Source organism: Sciurus carolinensis, chromosome 12 (assembly GCF_902686445.1).
Source record: "Sciurus carolinensis chromosome 12, mSciCar1.2, whole genome shotgun sequence".
NCBI classification, from domain to species: domain Eukaryota; kingdom Metazoa; phylum Chordata; class Mammalia; order Rodentia; family Sciuridae; genus Sciurus; species Sciurus carolinensis.
In genome coordinates, this window is record NC_062224.1 from 27,463,100 (window position 1) to 27,485,927 (window position 22,828).

Consider the following 22,828-nt stretch of genomic DNA (forward strand, 5'->3'; position numbering starts at 1 on the left):
AAAGAGAAGATATAATGATATAGTTGTGTATGGATCTTTAAACTCCAGCCTGCTGGGCAACCACTGAGTTACATCCCCAGCCTCTTATAAACTTTTTTATTTTGAGAGGGTCTCACCAAGTTGCCCTGGCAGACCTTGAACTTTGATCCTCCGGCCTCAACTTTCTGAGTAGTTGGGATTCCAAGTGGGCCTATATTTTTATTTTTTTCTTATTCCATATATTCCAGTTCTTACCTAAATAAAGCAAGATACCAACAATATTCACGGTTTAATAAGGAATGATTATAACAATCAAGTTTCTTCGTGTTGGATCATTTATCTAAAATGGCTTTAATCTGAATCATCTTCAGAGAGAATATTTAGGTTTACTGTAATCTACAACATCTGTGTCCAGATTACTTGAAGGACCCGTGAGTTTTACAGTTCTATAACCAATGCTTTACTTTGTTTTGTCTGGCATGGCACACGTTTATTATCTTATTTAATTTTACAAAGTTATTAAATTGGAAGGTTACTTGACCCATTTAATATTTGGAAGAAAATTAAAAAGATAAAAAAATGTATTTATAAACTGAAAGTGACCTATGCTTTACAGATGGAAACCAAGACACAAAAAATGCTAGACTTGTTCTTTAGAACCACACCAAATATTTACTGTTATCTATGGTTTTCAACAATCCGGAATGCAAATTTTGTGTTTATTCCCTCATATATTCTAGAATATCTATTGTAAGTCTTTAAAAAGATTTAAAAAAAAAGATTTTATAGAAAGAGAAATTTTCATTACTATTCCAATTTCAGTGTCACCTCCTGATGGTACATTTGGACTAGACTACTAAAAACCCCAGAGGGTGGATGATCAACAGACAGCCAAGAAGCTGAAAATTAAGTAAAGGCGTCCTCCCATAATGAAACAAATGTCACAACAAAAGATTTACTTAACCATACAAATTTAATTAACAGATAAAAAAAAGTTCATAAAATAAAATGGCTCCAGCAGTGGATATTACATGTATTTTCTTTTGTTATTTACTATATTCTCTAATGGCCTATGTACTTAGTTTCAGGCATTAAGCTTCTAAGTGATATATCGCCACTTTTAAAAGTTTAACTCAATGCACATTTGAATGCCTATGATGACAAAATAACTATTGATACATTCACTAAGTCAAGTCCTGCTCTGAGATTCACCGCACAACGTGATCATTTGTTAAGCAAACTGCCCAGGGTCCAGCATAAAGCAGGCATTTGACAACCTCTCTCCTTTCCCTTTCCTTTCCTATGATCTATTGCAATTTTCACTCAGTAAAAAGGGACCCTTATGTAAAAAAACAAGACTGTGACTTTCACACATGGCAATTTCCAACATTAGCTTTTAGAAAAAGATACTAAAAAATCTAATAAAGAATGTTCATAAAAATTATTACATCATGCAATATATCTGATCATAGAAAGAAATTCAAGTGTATCTTTCAACAACTAGCTTTATATGAATATTTAATGAGGACATAATCATCAGTTGGGTTCCAAATTTCACTTGGGATAAAATGTCATAGAGTCTATTATAGCTATTTCTTTCCAGGAATACTTTTAAATAGCAGAAAAGTAAACTTTTTATCATGTACAAAATGTATATGGGTCTTAATACCAACGACCATAGAAGTTACGAGAATCACAATACAATTTTAATAACATAACGCTGAAACACACAATGTAGAGTTATCACTATTTCATTAGCATAATTTATTGTAATGTTTACTTAAATACCATAGACTCAAAGTCAATTAGATACACAATACTTTTCTTCCTGCACATAATCTTTTGTACATGCCTTCATTACTTACACAAAGTGTTGCCACTTCCAAAATATCAGGCACATTCAAACACTAGATACAAAATGCATTCTAAACGCCAAGTAACACATTTGGGTTTAATCTGAGCACAGTTTATGATTTTCAATACAAAGATAAATGCACGCTTATGTAAAATAGTTTTACATTAAAGAATATTATAAATAATTCACTTCGTAATGTAGACTTTTCTTAATTTAAAAAAATTACCAGGCTGAGGAGATAGCTCAGTTGGTAGAGTGCTTGCCTCACAAGCACAAGGCCCTGGGTTCAATCCCCAGCACCGCCAAAAAAAAAAGAAAGAAAAAGAAAATTACCATGGAAGAATTTGAAAGAAATTATGCATACTATGCATTTTTTTTAGTTTATGAGCATGTAAATACCTGTAGGATTGACAGATAAAGAAAAAGATGCATTGTTAAACAGCATATTCTGAGGTCTTCCATTAAAACATTACAGATTAATGAGGAACTCCAGAAAAGTAAACACATAATTACAGACTTAGAAAACATGCTACAATTTGGTTTATATGAGAACTCATAGGGATATTCACATGTCTAATGAAAGGAAAAAAAAGTGAGCAAATTGCTCACTTTTGAACATAATAGTACTTAGCAAAAGTTACAGTCTTAGATAGCCTTAAGGTTTTTTTTATTTTTCACAAATGCAAGGCTTAAATTATCATTCCCAGAGGGTGGGCAGGGATGCAGAAAAGAAAAGAGGAAAATTCTAAAAATGCATTCAGTTGCTTGTTTCTTGGGGACAGTGCCATTAAATACTCAGAATTTATCGAGTTATTATTTTTTTCAGATGATAAGCTAAGGGGATTCCTTATTCTTTCAATCCTATTAAAGTAGCAGTGTTGAGTTCATCTTTTACATGTAGAACGTGGAGCCCACAGTGGTCTGAGAACTTGCCCCAAATCATAAAGCTAGCAGGCAAGTTTTTGACAGGTGTGAGTAGACCTTTTCTGACAGTGTGAGAAAAACCATAAAACCTGACACAATGAGCCTGGGGGGGCATTTGGTGGAAAGTAGGGAGCACAAGGTCACTTATCTATTCTCACACTACCTGTTACTATGTTCTTGAAGAAACTGACTAGGAAATCATTGCTCAGCAGACACCAGTTGCTCACAAGTCTCCTTATCAAATGGTGAGCCCCAGCTGCAGACAGCAGAGTATCCCAACGTAGTGAAGGCAAATAACATGATTATGTACATGATTATTTTAAGGCATCAAGATATTCATGACATAGCACCACAGATTACTGATGGACGTTGACTTCTCCATATTAACACTCATGCGAGTTACTGCAGCACTAGCAAAACAATGAAGGCTTAAACACAGTCAAATATCTGTTAAAGCAAATGACTTTCCATGAAATCAATCAATTATATAAAAGTTGTTTGCAGTAGTGGAATAAAACGGTGATTCCAGGGTTGGGGCTTATAGCTGTGACAGAACATTTGCTAACATGCATGAGGACCTGAGATTGATCCTCAGCACCACAAAAAGAAGAAGAAGAAGAAGAAGAAGAAGAAGAAGAAGAAGAAGAAGAAGAAGAAGAAAAAGAAGAAAAAAAATATATATATAGGTGTGTGTGTGTATAATTCTGTTTGAAGGAAATTCTGAAACTACAATTTTCAGATTTAAAGAAAGTGGAATCTATAAGTATTCAGTAATTTCAAGCATATTTCCTAAAAATTAATTTTAATTAATTAATTCATGCACTTTTTCATATCAAAGGTATACCTCATTATTGAGTTAAATTACAGGGAAAACATGTTTCTATTTTTAAGAAGTCTTTATTAAAGAGTGCTTTAAGAAAAATGCAGTATACATAACTAAAATGAACTACTAACATTTCTGGAGATCCATTGTAGCTAACTTATATGAGTTTAACTGCTTAGATTCAGCACCATTTTTATACATGAAATTGATATGCTATAGTTATTAAAAATGTTTTTCCTCTACAATCTATTCTTCATTCTTTACACAGTATAAACACATATGGCCCAGAAAAAAATCATTATGAATGTGCATATATGCTTAATGAAGTCTGAGTGTCTTTCCCTTTCTTTTTAAAATGGAGACGTTTCAAAGGTAGAGAAACCCCTGAGTTTGGTTAGGTAATTGAAGTACACGTAAGAGAGCGTCACTAGTACATTTTTACATAGTCCCAGTATGGGTGTGATAGTCCCCAGAGCAATAATTAAACTAAGTCTCACAAAAACAAAAGGCAAATCCTGCAGTAGGATGCCCAGGGAATTCAGAAGAGGGTTCTGGGGAGTGGATACTATTCGAAGAAGAGAGATGAAACTGAATATGTAGACGGGGTACAGCCAGCCTGACTTGTACACAGCTGGGTGACCGGCCACACGCAGCATTTCCACCGTGTCTGACCACAGCAGAAAGCTCCACAGGAATATCTCCGCCCGGACGTCTCTGCGGGACATTGTTCTCAGGATTCCAGAGTCTAAGGAGGGCTCCTGGGGCCCCACTACTATCACAGGAACCTGCCTTTGAGTCGCGGCTCCGGGTGATCGCGACCACTGGGTGGACTTGGCGGCCTGAGCGCTGTCTTCACTTTGACTCACTTGCTCCGCCACGGTTTTTATTTGTTGCAAAGAGGTTACGTAGATATGCCCATCTCCATGATCTGCAATAAATGGATTTATTTACATGTCAATTTAAAATTTTAATATAAATTTTATTAAAATTTAAAATCCCCAATTTGCGGGGTCTTACACGTATATAATCCCAGTGAGTTTAAGGCTGAGGCAGAAGGATCAAAAGTTCAAGGCCCTCTCAGTAATTTGGCGAGACCTTGTGCTATCCCCAGAACCAAAACAACAACAACAATAATCAAAAATTCAAATTAAAATATGATTGTTAGTGATTTCCTTATTTGAAACCTATTTTTTCACACAGAATATAAAAATGGGTTGGTGTGCTGAAAAAATACAGAGGTGGAGAAGGTTCTTGGTATCTTAGTGTCTTCCTGGATATGAATTCTGAGTCATTTTTACCATTTTATTATAACAGCCATTTTTGGTTACTGAGCTAAGCACTTCTACATACTATCTCACTTAGTCCTCAGGACAAAGTAAGAGTATCTCATTTTACAAAAATGGAAACTGAGGCCCAGAAGGTAAAACCCATATACACAGTTAGTATGCACAGAATTGGAATTCATACCCAAATTTGTTTGACTCTGACAAACTTTTAATTTTACAACTGCTATTACCAATCTAGAGGCAAGCTGTCATCTATTCATTACGAAATATATGAATATCAAAAAATCAAATCAATTTAAAAGTTCACCAGTTCAACTTTGCCATTTTGTAAGATAAAACAGCCTGATGAGAGTCTGTACACCCCTATCCTCTAGATGAGGAGTTTGGTAGTAAGAGGGAATCTGTTTAATCACTACAGAATCAGAGTAAAGAGTGAGAAACTGAATTCAAGATTTTTAAGTTGTTCTTTCCCAGAGGTTTTTGAAGTGGTCAGTATTTTTGGTTAGTTTAAAGCATCTATCCATGGTCATGAGTCTGTACACACCAGCTATCTGAATGAGGAGGGCATCTGACCTTCCATCTGTGTGTGTGTGTGTGTGTGTGTGTGTGTGTGTGTGTGTGTGTGCGCTTTCCTCTCTGTGTATACATAGGATGTCGAGGTTGGAGATTGTGAAGGGACCCTCAAATCCCAAGACCTACACCTGATGTTGATGGCATTGTTTTCATTGTCGCTCCTGTCTGTGACGCTGGGGACTAAACCCAGGGTCTTATGCATGCGAGGCAAGCGCTCTACCACTGAACTACCTCTCCAGTCCAGTGGCATTGATTCTATACATGAAAGGTATAACACATTCTGTTTCAAACACTTATCTCCTTAAACACCATTTTTGTTGCTAAGAATTTGCCAGGCCTTCATAAAGTGTACGCAGTGAACATACTCAGCTGCCAAGTTACGTGATAAGACAGAATTTAAAGGGAGTCATGAGATAGAATAGCTCTGAAAGTCAAAGAGACAAAATCGATAAAAATTGGGTAAACTGCATTGAGCTGAAAACAAAAACATTTTTAAATAAATTATGATTAATGAGTAATAAAATGCTTGGTTACTCCATGAGTGTGTTTTAAAGGACACAATAAACCTTGATTGTTTTTCATACAACTTAATTATTTTTAAATGTTTAGGCTCAAATTGAGTATTTTTATAAACAAAAAGATTATCTAAATTCTTAATGAAACATTAGTTCTGGTGTGAATTATTCATAAGTAAATGCTAGGACCCATGATTCTTAAAAACCTCTCTACAAATCTTAAAAGTCACAATGGCTTCAGTGGGTATCATCTTAAACAATATTCAGGTGAGAGGTAAAGTGATATAGAACAACTGATTGTTATTTATTCATAAAATCATTGCTTTTTAAATTCAGAAGCTCACTTGCCTTTGTCATTTAATTTTTTAATAAAAAATCAATATAGAAAACATGGTTCTTAATAGAAAAGAGAACAGTAGTGTAGGCAAAGGGGACCAGGAGAGTGGAAGGGGAGGTACTGGGGCGTGAAATTGGTCATCAGGCATGAATATGTCACAGTGAATCCCACTGCTCTGTATAATAATAATGCAGCAATTTTTAAAAAATGTTTCTTTGAGTATGACATGCCCTAGAGAACTCTCCTTCACCTTTCTTAGTAGAAAAAGTTCTTTGGATGAAATCCTAATCCCTTTGCCAACATGGTGTAAAATTTGGACTTTTGAAAGATGATTGCAAATTCAGCATTGTTTCAAGGCCAGGAAGTGGCCATCCAAGAAGTGAAACATGAACATTTTCTAAACAGTCAGTGAGATTAATAATAGCTGAGAGTAAGAGCTATGCGTACGAACAATGAGTTCCAAGCTGGAGTTCATTTTTGATGAGTTATTAGACCCCAGTCCGTGTATATTTTGTCTTCTACTCCATTTAAGATGAACTAGTTCAGATTTTGAGGTACAGGGACTCTGTCATTTTTTTTTTCCCCCAGTAAAAATCCCAGGAAATATTAACTGGAAATCTCTCCTGACCTCCCAGAGGGCAAAGGAGAGTTGAAACACCAAGATAACTTTTGGTCATTGGATTGGATCAGCAAACCTATCTCCAAGCAACGTAAACATTTGTATATTCACTATTATTCCCTTTGAATCTGTAATTAGTTTCCTCTTCAGATTAATACTTCACAAACTTCCCCTTAGAGCTGGGATTATTTTTCCTGTTGTTAGTTGTTATTTGTTCTATTTTAGTTTAATATATATATGTATAATATAGTATAAAATATATAAATAATATATAATATATATAAATACATAAAAATATAATATGCATATATAAGCTCTAAAAGATACAGGCATGAAGAGAGCAATCCACTCATATTCTAAGAGGTCACAGTGACTATAACAAGTCAATATAATAGCTACTCTGTAGCTCCCTGAATCTGATGCCAGTTGATGAAACTACTTTTTATCTTCACTGTACAAGCTAAATAATTGAGAAAATGTTATCTGGTAAACAGACAAATGTGTAAGTAGGTCACTCCTTATCTATTTGACTTTACCACTTATTTCTATTGTTGTAGTTCTAACTTGTTCCCCAAAAGTCTCTGATCGTTTAGGAGGAACAGACACAGGCTGACAAATCAGTAGTGGAGCATTTTCTAGGTGACTAGGTATTCCTCCTGCAAAGAGAACAGGAATGCCATGGGTTACCTAAATAAAGAGGGAAAAAAAGAAAGAGGAGTTACAAACCAGGACTGAAGCGGATATTGCGGTGTGCTAGTTGGACTGCCAGCTGCCAGGTGCTGCATGGAGCCTAAACTGGACACCAGCAAGTGAGGTAGCAAATAGTATGGAGACAGTCCCCTCCTCATACTGCTGAGTCTCCTTTGTTTATACCAATACCTATAGACCAATATACAGTATCAGGTCTTTAAAAGGAAAATAGTCATCCCTCCCTGCTTGTTCCTAAACACCCATGGAAACCGAAATCTGTGGATGCTCAATGCTCAAGATCCCCCCAACTTCTTTTTTTTTTTCCAAATACTTTTGGTCCATGGCTTGTTGAATCTGCAGATGCAGAAACCAAATATATGAAGAAGTGACTGTAACTTCGGAGAGGAGAGACTATGACAGGGGATTTGAATTGGCCTAGGGAATCCAAGGAAGGTGCATCTGAGCAGTGACAGGTAAGCAGAGACAGGAAGAATAAGTAGGGATTAATTAGGCAACAAGTGCAAAAAGAACTTTCCAGGTGGTAGGAACAGCATGCGTAAAGTCTTCCACTAGTGTGAAGTGAGGGGAGAGATTGGAGAGGGGTTAGGGAGGCAGACAGGGTGGAGGAAAAGAAGAGGAGCCAGTATTTATGAAGTGCTTTCTGTAGACTGGTCACTATTCTAAGCCCTTTATATGCATTAACTCATTTATAAAAACCCTAAGATGCAGATGCTATTATTTTCCCATTTTCAAGAGGAGTAAACTGAGCACAGAGGGATTGAGGACTATTTCCAAGGTCACACAGCAAGCAAGTAGAGAAACCAGAATGTGCCTTCCCAAACTCTAACCACTATACCACACTGTCTGTGGCAGAGACTGATTAAACATAGCCTTAAGGACCAGATTGAAAGTTTTGGACTTTATTCTAAGTTGAGTAGAAAGGCTTTGAAAAGATCTGAGCAAGAGACAGACTTAGAGGAGATGGAAGTCAAAGAGGGCAGTGAAGTCAGCATAGAGGCAGCTGATTTTTCATAAAAGATTCTGACTCACTTCTCAGCAACTGGAAGACAAAGAATTACTCAGAAACAAAGGATGGTCAGTCTTGATTAACGGTCTGCAAATTCCGTTTTTCTTTTGGGAAAAAGGTTCTAATTAAGAAATCTAACTGAATGATTCAGTCATAACACTGAAAAGAACATCTTCCAGAGAAGAAAATTAATAGTTCTATTAAAATCATTTTTTTTAAAACAAGGATGCAAAGATGTTTCTGTCAATACTCTCAGAGAATGAGAGGGATAAAGGCAACAGATTAGAATACATACCAAGGAAAATTATAAATGTTGTTACTTTGACACTATAATACACTCTTTGAGGGAGGAAGACAAGTAATATTACTAAGTAATAAATGCAGAAATGTGGCACCTGTCTGATAGGGTGGCTGTACTGAGGAGGAAGTCAGCATCTATAAAGTAAATAGTGTCTGGCATCTAGAATAGTCACATGGGCTAGATAAATAAAAAGTTGCAATAGCTAGATACTTGACTGCTTTAAATTAATTGGAATAGAATAGAAAGTAACAGAGTATAGTAAATAGCGAAGGCGGCTTGTTAAACTTTGAACAAGGTCACACTGCTACCCAGGATGTCATCATCTGGAGAGATACAAAACTTTGAGAAACAGTGTCACACAAGTTCAAGAGTCGATTTCTCCTATTTTTCCTGTTCACGTCACCAAGAAAAACAGTACCCTGCAGTACGTGTAATATTTGTACCAGTGGAAACAGCTTCCAGCAGCTACCTAGAGCTCATTACATGCTCTTCTTCCCAATTCCACCATTAGTATTCAGTGCTATCACCTTAGTAGCTTGGAGTTGTTCAGGGAAGAAGGGTTTACACCCCAGAAATCAGCAAACACCACAAATCAGAGTTCCCCCACCCACAGCAACTGGCTTACTATTGTCTGTGCTCAAAACTGCATGTGAATGTGATGATGATGATGGTGATGATAAGTCCAAGACCACATTCAAGTCATCATCAAGAGTCTGGAAAAGCTGATGTTCATTCATTCCTAGCTGGGAAATAACTGTGGCAACTTTCTTTAGAAAACACACTGTATTGTTATCCAGAAAATTCAAAAGCTCTAGCACCTACTTTCAGTTCCCTGCTATGCATTGCATAAATTTGACAATAAATAAATATGTCACTTCTGGATTTTATGCAATGTAAAATTTTAAGAGAATTCTTTCATCTCAGAACACAACTAGGAGGCTAAAAGCTCTAACGATTGTTTTCTTCTCTATTATTACTTTACAGATTCTTCTAAAACTACACCAGAATTGCTAAAAACTGATCACATAATCAATTTTAAACTATTCTATTTATAAAGATTGAGAAAATTTCCTAAACTTCCTAATCTTCAGCTTTACATTCAGGCCTTCCCTATAGTTGATATCAATGTTCAGACTAGAGGATGGGATCTAATTTGCTACATAAAAGTAGAAAATCATATTTTATATTGATATGATATGTATTTCTAGATGCTGACCAAAATATATAACATACAAAAATAATGCATGCTGTATTCTTTGTTCCCTTATTTCTATGGGGTTCCCTCAAGTGTTCGTTTATTTTATAATATGTATATGGAGAGAATATATTTCAATAAAACATAAGTAGTAAGATAAATGTTCAAAAGCATACAGTGTATTTCATTGACAAATACAATTAATTCTAAACTTTGAAATGGTTTGAAATGCATCTACTAGTATTTCCTGTATTATTACAAACATCTAGGAGTGTTAGGTGCTCAGACATAGATAAGAGCTAGGCATCCCAGCTTGGGTCCAAGTTGGGTGAAAAAACGTGATACATAAGGAAATAAACTTGCTTCATTAGCTCCAAAACACCTATCCCAGCTTTAATGATACATACTTATGAGGGCAGCTTATTAACATCTTCTTATGCCCACTAGCCCAGGAAATCCATGAGAGGGGGATCTTTCTCTTTTTACTTACTATTGTACCACCCTCAGCACCTAGTAGAGTACCTGCTATTGGTATAAAATAGATCCAACGTAAACATTTGCTGAATAAGAGACAGGAGGAATTTCTTTTCTGGGGTCTGTTAGCTATATACATCTGGTAGGGGACAGATATCTTGTGCTAAGATCAAAAGCATAAAAGCCGGGCCCAATGACAGTGCCCCCAGTGTCAACAGGTTGAAGGACTCTAGAGATCTGCACAGGGTCCACCACTCAGATTGCCCTGCTCTGCCTCAAATTGCTACCACTCTGGCCCCAGTCCTAGAGAGAGCCCTTTAAGCAAGTCCATATGGACTGATTCCACTAACAAGCCCTGGAAGCCATCAGGAGAACCTGGCAGCACAGCCTGGGAACCTGTGTAGCTCATCGGTAAGAGAAGCTGTAACGTGGCGTCGGGCCCAGCAGAGCATGCCAGGGTGGTGTGGCACTTGCACAGCCCAGCAGGATTCAGGCAGACAGACAGATGGCACCAGCAGCAGCAGCAATGGTTCAAAGCATTTCAGAAGATTCTCAGGCAACAGTCGCCCCAGAGGTCACCAGGCAGGGGAAGAAAAGGGCAGATGTGTGATTCCAAGAAGACTGTCTGTGAGTTCATAGGAAGAGACTCTATCACTACCACCCACAATAACCCATGCACATGCTTAGAAAAAGGGGGACTTGGTGTCCTAAAATAGCAGTACAAACAGAGCAGGAAAAAAACAGTGTTCCTATAGAAAAGACTCCACTATTAATATACGCACAATGTAAACAAAAATGACCAAGGACATCTGCACATTATGCCAGCAATCAACTCTCCTCGATCCAAGACAAGAAAATCAAGATGTTGAACAATCATTGACCTTTAATTTCAAACTGAGGCTACCAAAAGCTTTTCTTCGTTGTTAATGAAATGGAAAAATCGAGGTTTGGCATTCCAGAGACATGCATGCTGAACTTTAGGTCCCGGTTTTCCTATCAGTCTTTCTGAAATTTTTACTTCAAAAATATCCTGCCACTCTCGAATGTCTCATTGTACAAACTAAAATTGTACACATTTCGTTTTCGCCCGTTTAGGAGAAAATTCACAATTTAATAACAAATTGTTAAAATCATGCATAGCTATTCCAATCAAACAGAGCCTTCACTCAAGACTTTGATGGCCCCTCATGTCCCATGTCTGTTGGCATCGGGCTCACTCCCTGAGAGGTTTTGGCCCAATGCACATGGATCTAATCCTGACAGCTGGTACTTCATTAGAAGGTATAAATCAGAAATTCTATCCTTCTCTCGCCCCAGTCTGGTTAAATGGCCACTTATTTCTTGAGAAGAAGAAAAACTCCTGGAACTGACACACTTTTTTGAAACTTCCTTCTTCTACATAGCCAAGAGAGGAAAAGGAAGGAAATACCCTCCCTTCTTGGCATGGCGTGAACACAGTGTTCCTCACTCTCAATCCCTGGACACATTGCAAAACACCACATTATGGAAAGCCAGCTCACACTGCACTCATACTGTATAATAAGCTCTTTCTTAAAAAGAAAGAAAGAGGAACTCAAAATGCCATTCATTTTATTCAGAAAAAGAGATTCCCCGCCCCCCGCTCCTGCCATTTTTTTTTCCTTTTAATCTTTGTGACATCTCTTGCATTCTATCTGGTTATATTACATTCCAAGAAAATCTGGAAAGTAATTCTTTTAGGAATTTCGATTTGAACTATCAACTTTTAACTTGATATTAGTCACAACTCCTAATACTTTCTATAATTGAGGGTTCTTATCAGGGTGGGCATCAGAATTGCTTGTGGAACTTTAAAATAGATCCTATTTTATAGATCCTAAGTTCTCTTTTCCTCATCTGTAAGCAGAGCTCCCATGTGTGTGTTATGCTGGTGGGCACCCACGGTTAAGAGCCCCTGCATATATGTCAACAGGTGGCCCCTGATTTCTCAGGAATAACTTTAAATCTCAATTAAAATCCATCATTGCCAGGCTGTGGTTATGGTTCAGTGGTAGAGCACTTGCCTAGCATGTGTGAGGCACTGGATTCGATCCACAGCACCCCATAATAAATAAAATGAAAGTATTGTGTCCACCTACAACTAAAAAATTTTTTTTGAATCATCACTGCCATTCATTTAAGAAATTATTTTGGGGGTCTGGGGTAGAGAACATGCTTAGCATGTGTATGGTCCTGGGCTCAATCCCCAGCACCATTCAAAAAAAAAAAAGGAAAACCAAACTGTTTTGACATAACAAAGAAGAAACAATACAGAAAGGAACAGCTCCTTTTTCTTCTTTCATCCCTGCCCTGCAAACTCCTAAACCTGGATTAGTTTTCTATTTCTAACTTTGCTACTGTCAATGCCTAGATTTCTACTTATCACCAAAGAAACCACATAGTCTTGCGTGGTGGCAGAACACATTCCCTGTTTCACACCCACTGTAACTTCAGCCTGGTTCATCCACCCCTTTCCCTGGCCAGGGCTCACTTCACCCTTCCCCCACCCCAAAGCAGTTGCTCCGGGGCTTCCACATTCTGTTAGTCTCTCCCTATCATTCATCTTCACTGTTCTCAGCAGAAAATGTGCTTCCTATTTCACACACACAAAAAAGGGGGCATTATTAGTTGTGAATGCCCCTGATTGCTTACTTCCATTCCCCCTTATTACTTTCATGATTGTAAACCACTTGGAGAGTTGTAAAAATTTCTAGTGCCTGGCTTCCAGGATTCAAATATCTGAGGATGCACCTTGGTGTCAAAACATTTTAAAGCCCCTTAGTTGATACTGATACATAGCCAAGAGTGAAAAATACTACCCTTAATTAGAGATACAAAAGCAGAATCATTCAATGAGATTTTCTTTTTAAAAATCTGTGCATACCCAATTCCCATCCCCAATGGTCCAGATTCAGTTCATGCTTGGCATTGATGTTTTTGAAGCACTCTATGTTTGTGTTAAACATTGTAGCTATTGGAAGAAATGGATAGAAGTAAGATGGAAGCATAAGCCAAAAAACTTTGCCAGGTCAAGCAAGTTAATCTATTGATTATTGTTACGGTTTGGATGTGAAGTGTCCCCCAAAATCTCACATGTGAGACAATGTAAGAAGGTTCAGAGAAGAAATCATTGGGGTGAAAGTCTTAACCCAGTGAATTAATCCCCTGATAGGGATTGAGTGGTAACTGAAGTGGGGGGTGTGTGGCTGGAGGAGGTGGGAACTGGGGGCATGGCTTTGGGGTGTACATTTGTATCTGGCAAGTAGAGATCTCTTTGTCTGCTTTCTGATCATCATGTGAGCTACTTCCCTCCGCCACACTCTTCTACCACGCTTTTCTGCCTCATCTTGAGTCCCGAGGAATGGAGTCTGCCATCTATGGATTGAGACCTTTGAAATCATGAGCCCTTAAATAAACTTTTCCTCCCCTAAAATTGTTCTGGTTGGGTCTTTCGGTCAGTGCCATGAAAAGATGACAAAATCAATTATCATGTTTAATTTAATAGTTACTTATAAATTAACAAATTTGCACCCTACAGAGAATTCAACTTTTTTTCATTAAACATTTAAATGTAATTTTTTGAAAAAATAACTGATAATTTTCACTTGCATTAAAAATAAAAAGCCTTTTTAAGCATAATATCAAAGACTGAACCAATAGACTGATAGCTTAAACTATGTCGAGATTAAAAATCTCAACATCAAAAACATCACAGTAAAACTGAAAGGCTAAAGATAACTCAAATATATGCTACATCTGACAGAAAAAAACTTAACTTCCTTAATATTTATAGAACTCATGAATCAGTAATAAAAAAAATGGATATACCATTAGAAAAATAGACCAAGGACACAAATATCTTATTTTTTAAAAAATTAAAATTGCCAATAAACCTATGAGAAAATGTTAAGCACGTCTTCTACTTTAAAAAAGCAAACTAGGAAGGTAATAATATACTATTTTGCCTATGAAATTGGCATAGATAATTATGGAATAAATTACAAGGTTGAAAAGAAGCAGGTGTTTTCTTACACTGCCATTTAGAAGGTAAATTAGATTATTTTTTAGGAAAAGCAATGTGATTACATATATAAAAATCTTACGTAGACTTTGAACCAGAAATTCTGCACATAAGCATTTCACCTAGGGAAATAATCATCTGTGCTGCTGAGGTCCTTGTAGCACTTGGCTCAAGTCTTCGGGTATTAAAGAGACTGCACAGAAGGAACTGGACTAGGGCCCCTGTGAGCAGATTTATTTGAAAACTTTACCCTGCCAACATCATACCTGGCACTTCTCACTGTGACAGTGATGTGACAGTGGAAACCATCCCCTTTGCAAGTGCTGAGGTTTTCCACTCAAATAGCCTGTTGACTTCATCTCCAGCGAGCCACTCCTGACTATGCAGTGAGCTCTAACATAGCCAGGTCACTCTTGCCACACCGTAAGGTTCATACAATCCCCTTAGGAGCCCCTTCTATATTTCTTTGCATGTGCAGCCAGTCCATAATAGTCACTTTCTTCTGGCAGCATTGTTGCCAAGAAGTCTGGGCATGAGCAGATGCTCTAGGTCTTCTGAGGACACTCTGCAGTCATCGTCCTGATATCATTCGGCTCTTTTCCAGTAGCAGTTAACTCTCTCAATCCCCAGCTTCTTTTTGACCAGTCACCTCTGAGTGGTTTCTGGTTCCTAAACACAGCACAGGGTCCCTTTAAACACAGACCACCTGCACCTTACAATACATGTATGTGCTCTGTCCGTGACTTGTCTCCCCTCCCCAACTCAACCGCACATGGCCTGACTCATTCTAAACTCACACACACATGGCCTTACTCATTCTAACCGTACCTTGTCCTTCTGCAGTGGCAATGCTTAAAACCAGAACAAATGTGTCCAGCAAGAGAGGATTAGCTGAATATATCATGATTCACTAACATGATGGAATATTATTTGACCAATAAAAATGACGCAGGGGACGATAATGTAATAACAAGAATGACACTTACCTACATATTGTAAAGGAAAAAGAGTTATAAATCCATTAGCTGAACAATTTACAAGATGCTGTTAATTATAAATCTCTAGATTATGGGCTTATGGTCAATTTCCCTTTTTTATTTCCATGAAAATGGATATGTATCCTTTTAGAAAAATAGAATACTAAAAATAAGACAATTCGAAATGGCATGTTAAAAAGTTCTGAGTTTTTCATACGTGTTGTGCCTCCTAGGTGGTAGAGGCCACCACAATGGGCCTACTTTACCAGCAGAGTTGAATGTGCCCAGAGCAGTTTGCAAAGTCACCACTCCCAGAGAGCTAGACCAGAGAGGTAAAGAGTGGGCCACTACCCAATGGCACTGCCCTAGACATGAGTACTGCCTTAGCCCGGTTACCGTGGAGCACGCCTGAAATCCCAGCAGCTTGGGAGGTTGAGGCAGGAGGATTGCGAGTTCAGAGCCCATCTCAGCAAAAGCAAGGCTGCTAAGCAACTCAGGGAGACTCTGTCTCTAAATAAAATACAAACTAGGGCTGGGGATGTGGCTCAGGGGTCGAGTGGCCCTGAGTTCAATCCCTAGAACCCTCCCCCAAAAGAAAGAAATGAATTACTGTCTGCAGTTCTAAACGAAGGCCTTAGGTTACTGGTTTTAAAACATTTAGCATTTGTATTTCAAGTGAAATCTTAATATTCTGAATCTGGTTGAAGCAGAAGTTGGATCCTCTAGAGACCCCAATTCAACCTCCCCCACTTCTGCTATTCCCCTCCACCCAGGTTTTCACAGTAGCTCCTGATAGCAGCCTCTTAGGTTTCCAAATGATAGTTTAATAAACAAGTAGCAGTTGACTTTAAGAAAGTCATTTCCATTGCGGCAATAGTTTTGTTGATTCAGGGTGTGAAATCCAGCTGAAGCTATTTGTACTTCCCAAACACACCCTTCTGCTATGTGCACACCTGAGTTCCTTGAGGTGCAACCTTCCTTTGATGTTGAAAGCTTTCTTCACCATGTTCACCTACAACTCCTACAAACCCCAGATCCCCACTTGAGTTTTTTTTTTTTTTTTTTTTTTTTTTTTTCGGTACTAGGGATTTGAACCCAGGGCCTTGTGCTTGCAAGGCAAGCACTCAATCAACTGAGCTATATCCCCAGCCCCCCACTTGAGTTTTTTCTGACCTCTAATACTGTAGAAAAAATTAAACTCTGCTTCCCCTGTGGCCACATAGAGTTTAACTAGATTTTCTATTATATCATTTTGTAACATGGTGTCCAAGCTGGGCTATGAATACTATTTAAGTAAGTCCCATAGGTAGGACTGAAAACTCCCACCCTAACCATGGACACCTTCATGATGGGTCTGTTTGTATCTGCTGGTTTATATGGGGGTTGAGGAATCCAGGTTGTGGCAAGGGAGAAGAATCTAATGGTGACCATGACTGAGGGTTCAGACAATACAGGAATGCAACATGTGAGGAGAAAATGTGAGTGCCCCAATGGGGGAGGGGGAGAGAACCCCTCAAAAGAAGGAGTCTGGCTCAGTAGACTCAGCCACAAGATCTGTGGGTAGGAGGAGAGACGGCAATTCCCAGTGGAGAAGAATGGCCATTACTTGAAATCAGCAGGTAATCTGTTGGTTCATGTACTTTCTGGGGATAAAAGACTGTGTTTCCAAACAAAAGTAGTCTCTAAAACATCTCCAGAAAAGTAGAATTCAGTGGAAAGAAATCAACATTCCAACTGACAGAAGAAAAGTAATCAGTCTATAAAGCATCAAGTCATATCCCAAAGACAACCACAGGACTAACCTGTTGAGGGCAGAGACTCTAGGCAGGCATGGTGGGAAGCAGCACACAGAGTTCTCTGCACCAGAATGGCAGCTAATAGTAAAACAGGAGCAACTGGACATTCAGCAGCCCGAACCAACTCATGAGAACACAGGAGACCCACCACCGATCTGGATTTAAAATAGGAACAGCAACAAGATGGGAGAGGAAGAGGAGATGCAAGTCCTGTCTTTAAAAGGTTGGAACTTGGCTAGCAAACTTCAGATGGAAATGTTGAGGTGTATGCATTTGTACCCTCAGACCAGTAAGAGGGGACCCAGTCAAGCTGTACATTCTATTCTTGTCATTTGTTAACATTACTGGGGATTGATATTATTAGGCACCATGTGTATCTGTGAAGTTATCACAGATAGGAAAGGATGCTCTCAGAAACTGGCATGGTAATCACTTGATACTGAGGTATTTCCAATGGTAATATTGGTCTTTCCACTAGGTAACTTTCTATTCCAAGTTAGTAGGAAGGATTCCATGGTTCTTTATATTTCATGTATAGAATAATGTAGAGAATAATTTTATTTAAAAATTGGAAAAGGAAAAGCTACACAGAGATCAAAATTTTGTAGGTTTGAATTAAGTTGGTAAGGAGGATGCAAGTATTCATAAATCCAAGCATTTTAGATTACCTTAGTTTCATATAGTATAAAGTCAAAACTGCTACAAACTAACAGATATGCGCGTATTTCAAATTATCTGGACAGAGCACAAAATGTACTTACTTTCCCCAAATTTTCTAAACCTCATTTACCATCCATTCCTACCCCATTTCTTTGATTCTGAAGTACTACATGGAGTGACACCATAATTAGAGCAGACTTGCTTAGGTTCCTTTATATTAAGTTCTGGGGATAAATGACAATACCCCATGGATTCAAAATTCACACGATTTATTATAGTAACATGCACGTTAAAATGAGTGTAAGAAACTGAGTTGAAAGTTTGCATCAAAATTATATATATGTACACTTAATATTGACAAAGGTATTTTGAAAAAGTTTTTCTAGTGGAATGATTAAACCAGGTATTAATTAACCCTCCTACATTTGGGCAGAACAGAACTCAAAAAGGAGAATCTTAAAATAATCTTATACAAGATGTTCTTGAATCTTCATCCAAGACCAACTTCTTTGAAATCCTTTATTTTGATTCTTATTGTCATCCTTACTGCTGGAAAAATTCCCTTTAAAAATCCAAGTAGGAGGATCCAAGATGGCAGACTAGAGGGAGGCTGCATTCCTTGTTGCTCCATAACTCGGGTTTCAAGCAGAGGATATCTGTTTCTTGGTGAAGCAGTTTTTGCTGCTTATCGATCTCCTGCTGTTTACCCCATTTGTCTACTGTGATCACCTGCAGTCTGCCAGCATATCGAAGCCTTTTTTGAGTGCAGATTGCTCACTGTCAGGCATCTCCGCCTTTGCCTGCCTCTTGCCTGTCCATCACCTGCCTTTCACCTATTCATCATCCACCACTCGAGGTTCACCTCCCGGTCGTTCAATAGCAGTCAGCAAACTAACCGCCAACCGCCAGTGGAGCAGCAGCTGCCTGCTGTTGCCCGGAAGTTCACTGTTACAGTACCTGCAGGTTTGATTACACGTGGCTGCCACCATTTTGAGACAACAGACAGGCCCCATAGGACCCCTGGACGGACTGACTGAGGCCCGTCTCCAGGATCCCTCAGCCTGACCCATTACTCCCTGCCTCCAGGGCCCTCTCATGACTGACTGCTCCCTGCCTGACTGATTGCACTCCGCCTCCAGGATCCGGCAACCAGATCGACCACACCCCACCTCCAGGACCCCTGCCTGACCAACCGCATCCCGCCTCCAGGACCTCCCGCTGACCACGGCCACACCCCGAGCAGCAGCTCTCCATTTTCCAACACATATGGAAGCCAGAGCGGCCATCTTGGATAATCCTGGAAGCCTTAGCTCCGATCTTTAGGTAGGGCAAATCCCATCCTGAGATGCCTGCTAGAGACTTGAAGCTTATTGTCAGGTACCTCTCATGCATCAAGCTACTAAAGACTGGGAGGTTTGAATACTATATGACTGTTATAGTGCAGATTTTCTTTTTTCTCCTTATTGAAAACTTTTTAGTTTTTATTTCTTTACTTTTTTTGCTCTTTTCCTTTTGTTTACCTGCTCCCTCAGAGTCTCTTTCTCCCTTGTTGCATGCTAACAACCAACTTCTTTTGATTATACTCTCACTCTTTCTATTATCTAGAACTTCTATATATTCTTTTCTTATCCCATTAACAGCTACATCCTACATTCCTCCACATCCTCTTTGTCCTCCATTAGAAACTGCAGACTTTATTGCAAATCTGTTTGTTATACTGAAGATAATATTTGAACTCATTCTGTTTATTATGACAATATTGTTAATGTCCTCATGGGGCTATTTAGTCTAGGATCGCATATTGTCTAAACTGGGCACTGCTAATATTGATCTCCCCCTTAAAGAAAAGGGTCACTATAAGCCTATAGGAGGTAAACTGCAATACCCCCGATCTGCACTGCTAGAGGGGAAGACACATGAACATCATGAAAAAACAAGGGAAGAAAATGATCCAAACAAACCTATATTCTATAGTAATAGAATCCAGTGACAGTATGGTAGAAGAAATGTCAGAAAGGGACTTCAGATTATACATGATGAAGATGATTCGTGAAGCAAAAGATGAGATAAGAGAGCAAATGCAGGCAATGCATGATAATACAATAAGCAGTTGAAAGAGCAACTGCAGGAAGCAAAAGATCATTTCAACAAAGAGATAGAGATTCTCAAAAACAAACAAACAAACAAACAAACAAAACAAATGGAAATCCTTGAAATGAAAGAAACAATAAACCAAATAAAAAACTCAATGGAAAACATCACCAAAAGACTAGACCACTTGGAAGATAGAACCTTAGACAATGAAGACAAAATATTTACTCTTGAAAATAAAGTTGCCCAAACAGAGAAGATGGTAAGGAATAATGAACGGAATCTCCAAGAACTTTGGGACATCATCAAAAGACCAGATTTAAGAATTATTGGGATTGAGGAAGACACAGAGATACAAACCAAAGGAATGAACAACCTATTCAATGAAATAATATCAGAAAATTTCCCAAGCCTGAAGAATGAAATGGAAAATCAAATACAAGAGGCTTGCAGAACACCAAATGCACAAAATCACAACAGATCCACACCAAGGCACATTATAATTAAAATGCCTAACATCCAAAATAAAGATAGGATTTTGAAGGCCACGAGAGAAAAGCATCAGATTACATATAGGGGGAAACCAATACAGATATCAGCAGATTTCTCAGCCCAGACTCTAAAAGCTAGAAGGGCCTGGAACAACATATTTCAAGCTCTGAAAGAACATGGTTGCCAACCAAGAATCCTATACCCAGCAAAACTTACCTTCAGATTTGAAGATGAAATAAAATCCTTCCATGATAAACAAAAGTTAAAAGAATTTACAAATAGAAAGCCTGCACTACAGAATGTTCTCAACAAAATATTCCATGAGGAGGAAATGAAAAACAACAATGTATGTCACCAAAGGGAGGAACTACCTTAGAGAAAAACCACTCAAAGGAGAAACCAAGCCAACTTAAAAAACAAATTAAGCCCAAATGACTGGGAATACAAATCATACCTCAATAATAACCCTGAATGTTAATGGCCTAAACTCATCGATCAAAAGACATAGACTGGCAGAATGGATTAAAAAGAAAGACCCAACAATATGCTGCTTTCAAGAGACTCATCTCATAGAAAAAGACATCCACAGACTAAAAGTGAAAGGATGGGAAAAAACCTACCACACACATGGACTCAGTAAAAAAGCGGGGGTTTCCATTCTTATTTCAGATAAAGTGGACTTCAAGCCAAAGTTAGTCAGAAGGGTTAAAGAAGGACATTTCATACTGCTTAAGGGAACCATAAATCAGGAAGACATAACGATTGTAAATATTTATACCCCAAACAATGGTGCATCCATGTATATCAAACAAATCCTTCTCAATTCCAGGAATCAAATAGACCACAACACAATAATTCTGGGTGACTTTAACACACTGCTGTCACCACTGGATAGATCTTCTAAACAAAAACCAAACAAAGAAACCATAGAACTCAATAACACAATTAATAACCTAGACCTAATAGACATATATAGAATAGTCCATCCATCAACAAGTGAATTCACTTTCTTCTCAGCAGTACATGGAACCTTCTCAAAAATAGACCATACGTTATGCCACAAAGCAGCCCTTTGGAAATGCAAAAAAATAGAGATACTGCCTTGTGTTCTATTAGATCATAATGGACTGAGAGTAGAAATCGATGACAAAAACCAGAAATTACTCCAACACCTGGAGACTAAATAATATTGAATGAAACAGGGATAACAGAAAACATCAGGGAGGAGATAAAAAAGTTCTTAGAGGTCAATGAGAATGATGATACAATATATCAAAATCTCTGGGACACTATAAAAGCAGTACTAAGAGGAAAATTCATTGCATGGAGCACATTCAAGAAAAGAATGAAAAGTCAACAACTAAATGACCTAACATTACAGCTCAAAGCCCTAGAAAAAGACAACAGAATAACAGCAAAAATAGTAGAAGACAGGAAATAATTAAAATCAGAGCTGAAATCAATGAAATTGAAACAAAAGAAACAATTCAAAAAATTGGCAAAACAAAAAGTTGGTTCTTTGAAAAAGTAAACAAAATAGACAAACCCTTAGCCACACTAACAAAGAGAAGAGAGAAAACTCAAATTACTAAAATTCGTGATGGAAAAGGAAATAATCACAACAGACACCACTGAGATACATAACACAATGAGAAGCTACTTTGAAAATCTGTATTCCAACAAAATAGAATCTACTGAAGACATTGACAAATTTCTAGAGACATATGCTCCTCCCAAACTGAACCAGGAGGACATACACAATTTAAACAGATCAATATCAAGCAATCAAATAGAAGAAGCCATTAAAAACCTACAATCCAAGAAAAGCCCAGGACCAGACAGATACTCAGCTGAGTTAAAAGACCTTCAAAGAAGTACTCATACCAATACTTCTCAAAGTATTCCAGGAAATAGAATAGAAGGGAACCCTACCAAACCCATTCTATGAAACTAATATCACCCTCATACCCAAACCAGGAAAAGACACATCAAGGAAAGAAAATTTTAGACCAATATCCTTGATGGATATAGATGCAAAGATCCTTAACAAAACACTGACAAACCAGATCCAAAAACATATTAAGAAAATTGTGCACCACGATCAAGTGGGGTTCATCCCTGGAATATAAGGATGGTTTAACATCCGTAAGTCAATAAACGTAATCCGTCATGTCA

At 38.0% G+C, this 22,828-nt stretch overlaps 1 protein-coding gene across 1 annotated transcript in view; it reads right to left on the reverse strand.

Annotated features, from left to right (window-relative positions):
• Nucleotides 1-3,410: 3,410 nt before the first annotated feature.
• Tmem236 (transmembrane protein 236) overlaps nucleotides 3,411-22,828 on the reverse strand; it is a 59,204-nt gene continuing 39,786 nt past the window's right edge. The window contains exons 4-5 of the mRNA XM_047521411.1: nucleotides 19,654-19,658; nucleotides 3,411-4,500 (exon numbers count right to left, since the gene is read on the reverse strand). Of these exons, the coding sequence (XP_047377367.1) occupies nucleotides 3,932-4,500; nucleotides 19,654-19,658 (574 nt within the window). The 3' untranslated portion in view covers nucleotides 3,411-3,931. The remainder of the gene's footprint in view (nucleotides 4,501-19,653; nucleotides 19,659-22,828) is intronic.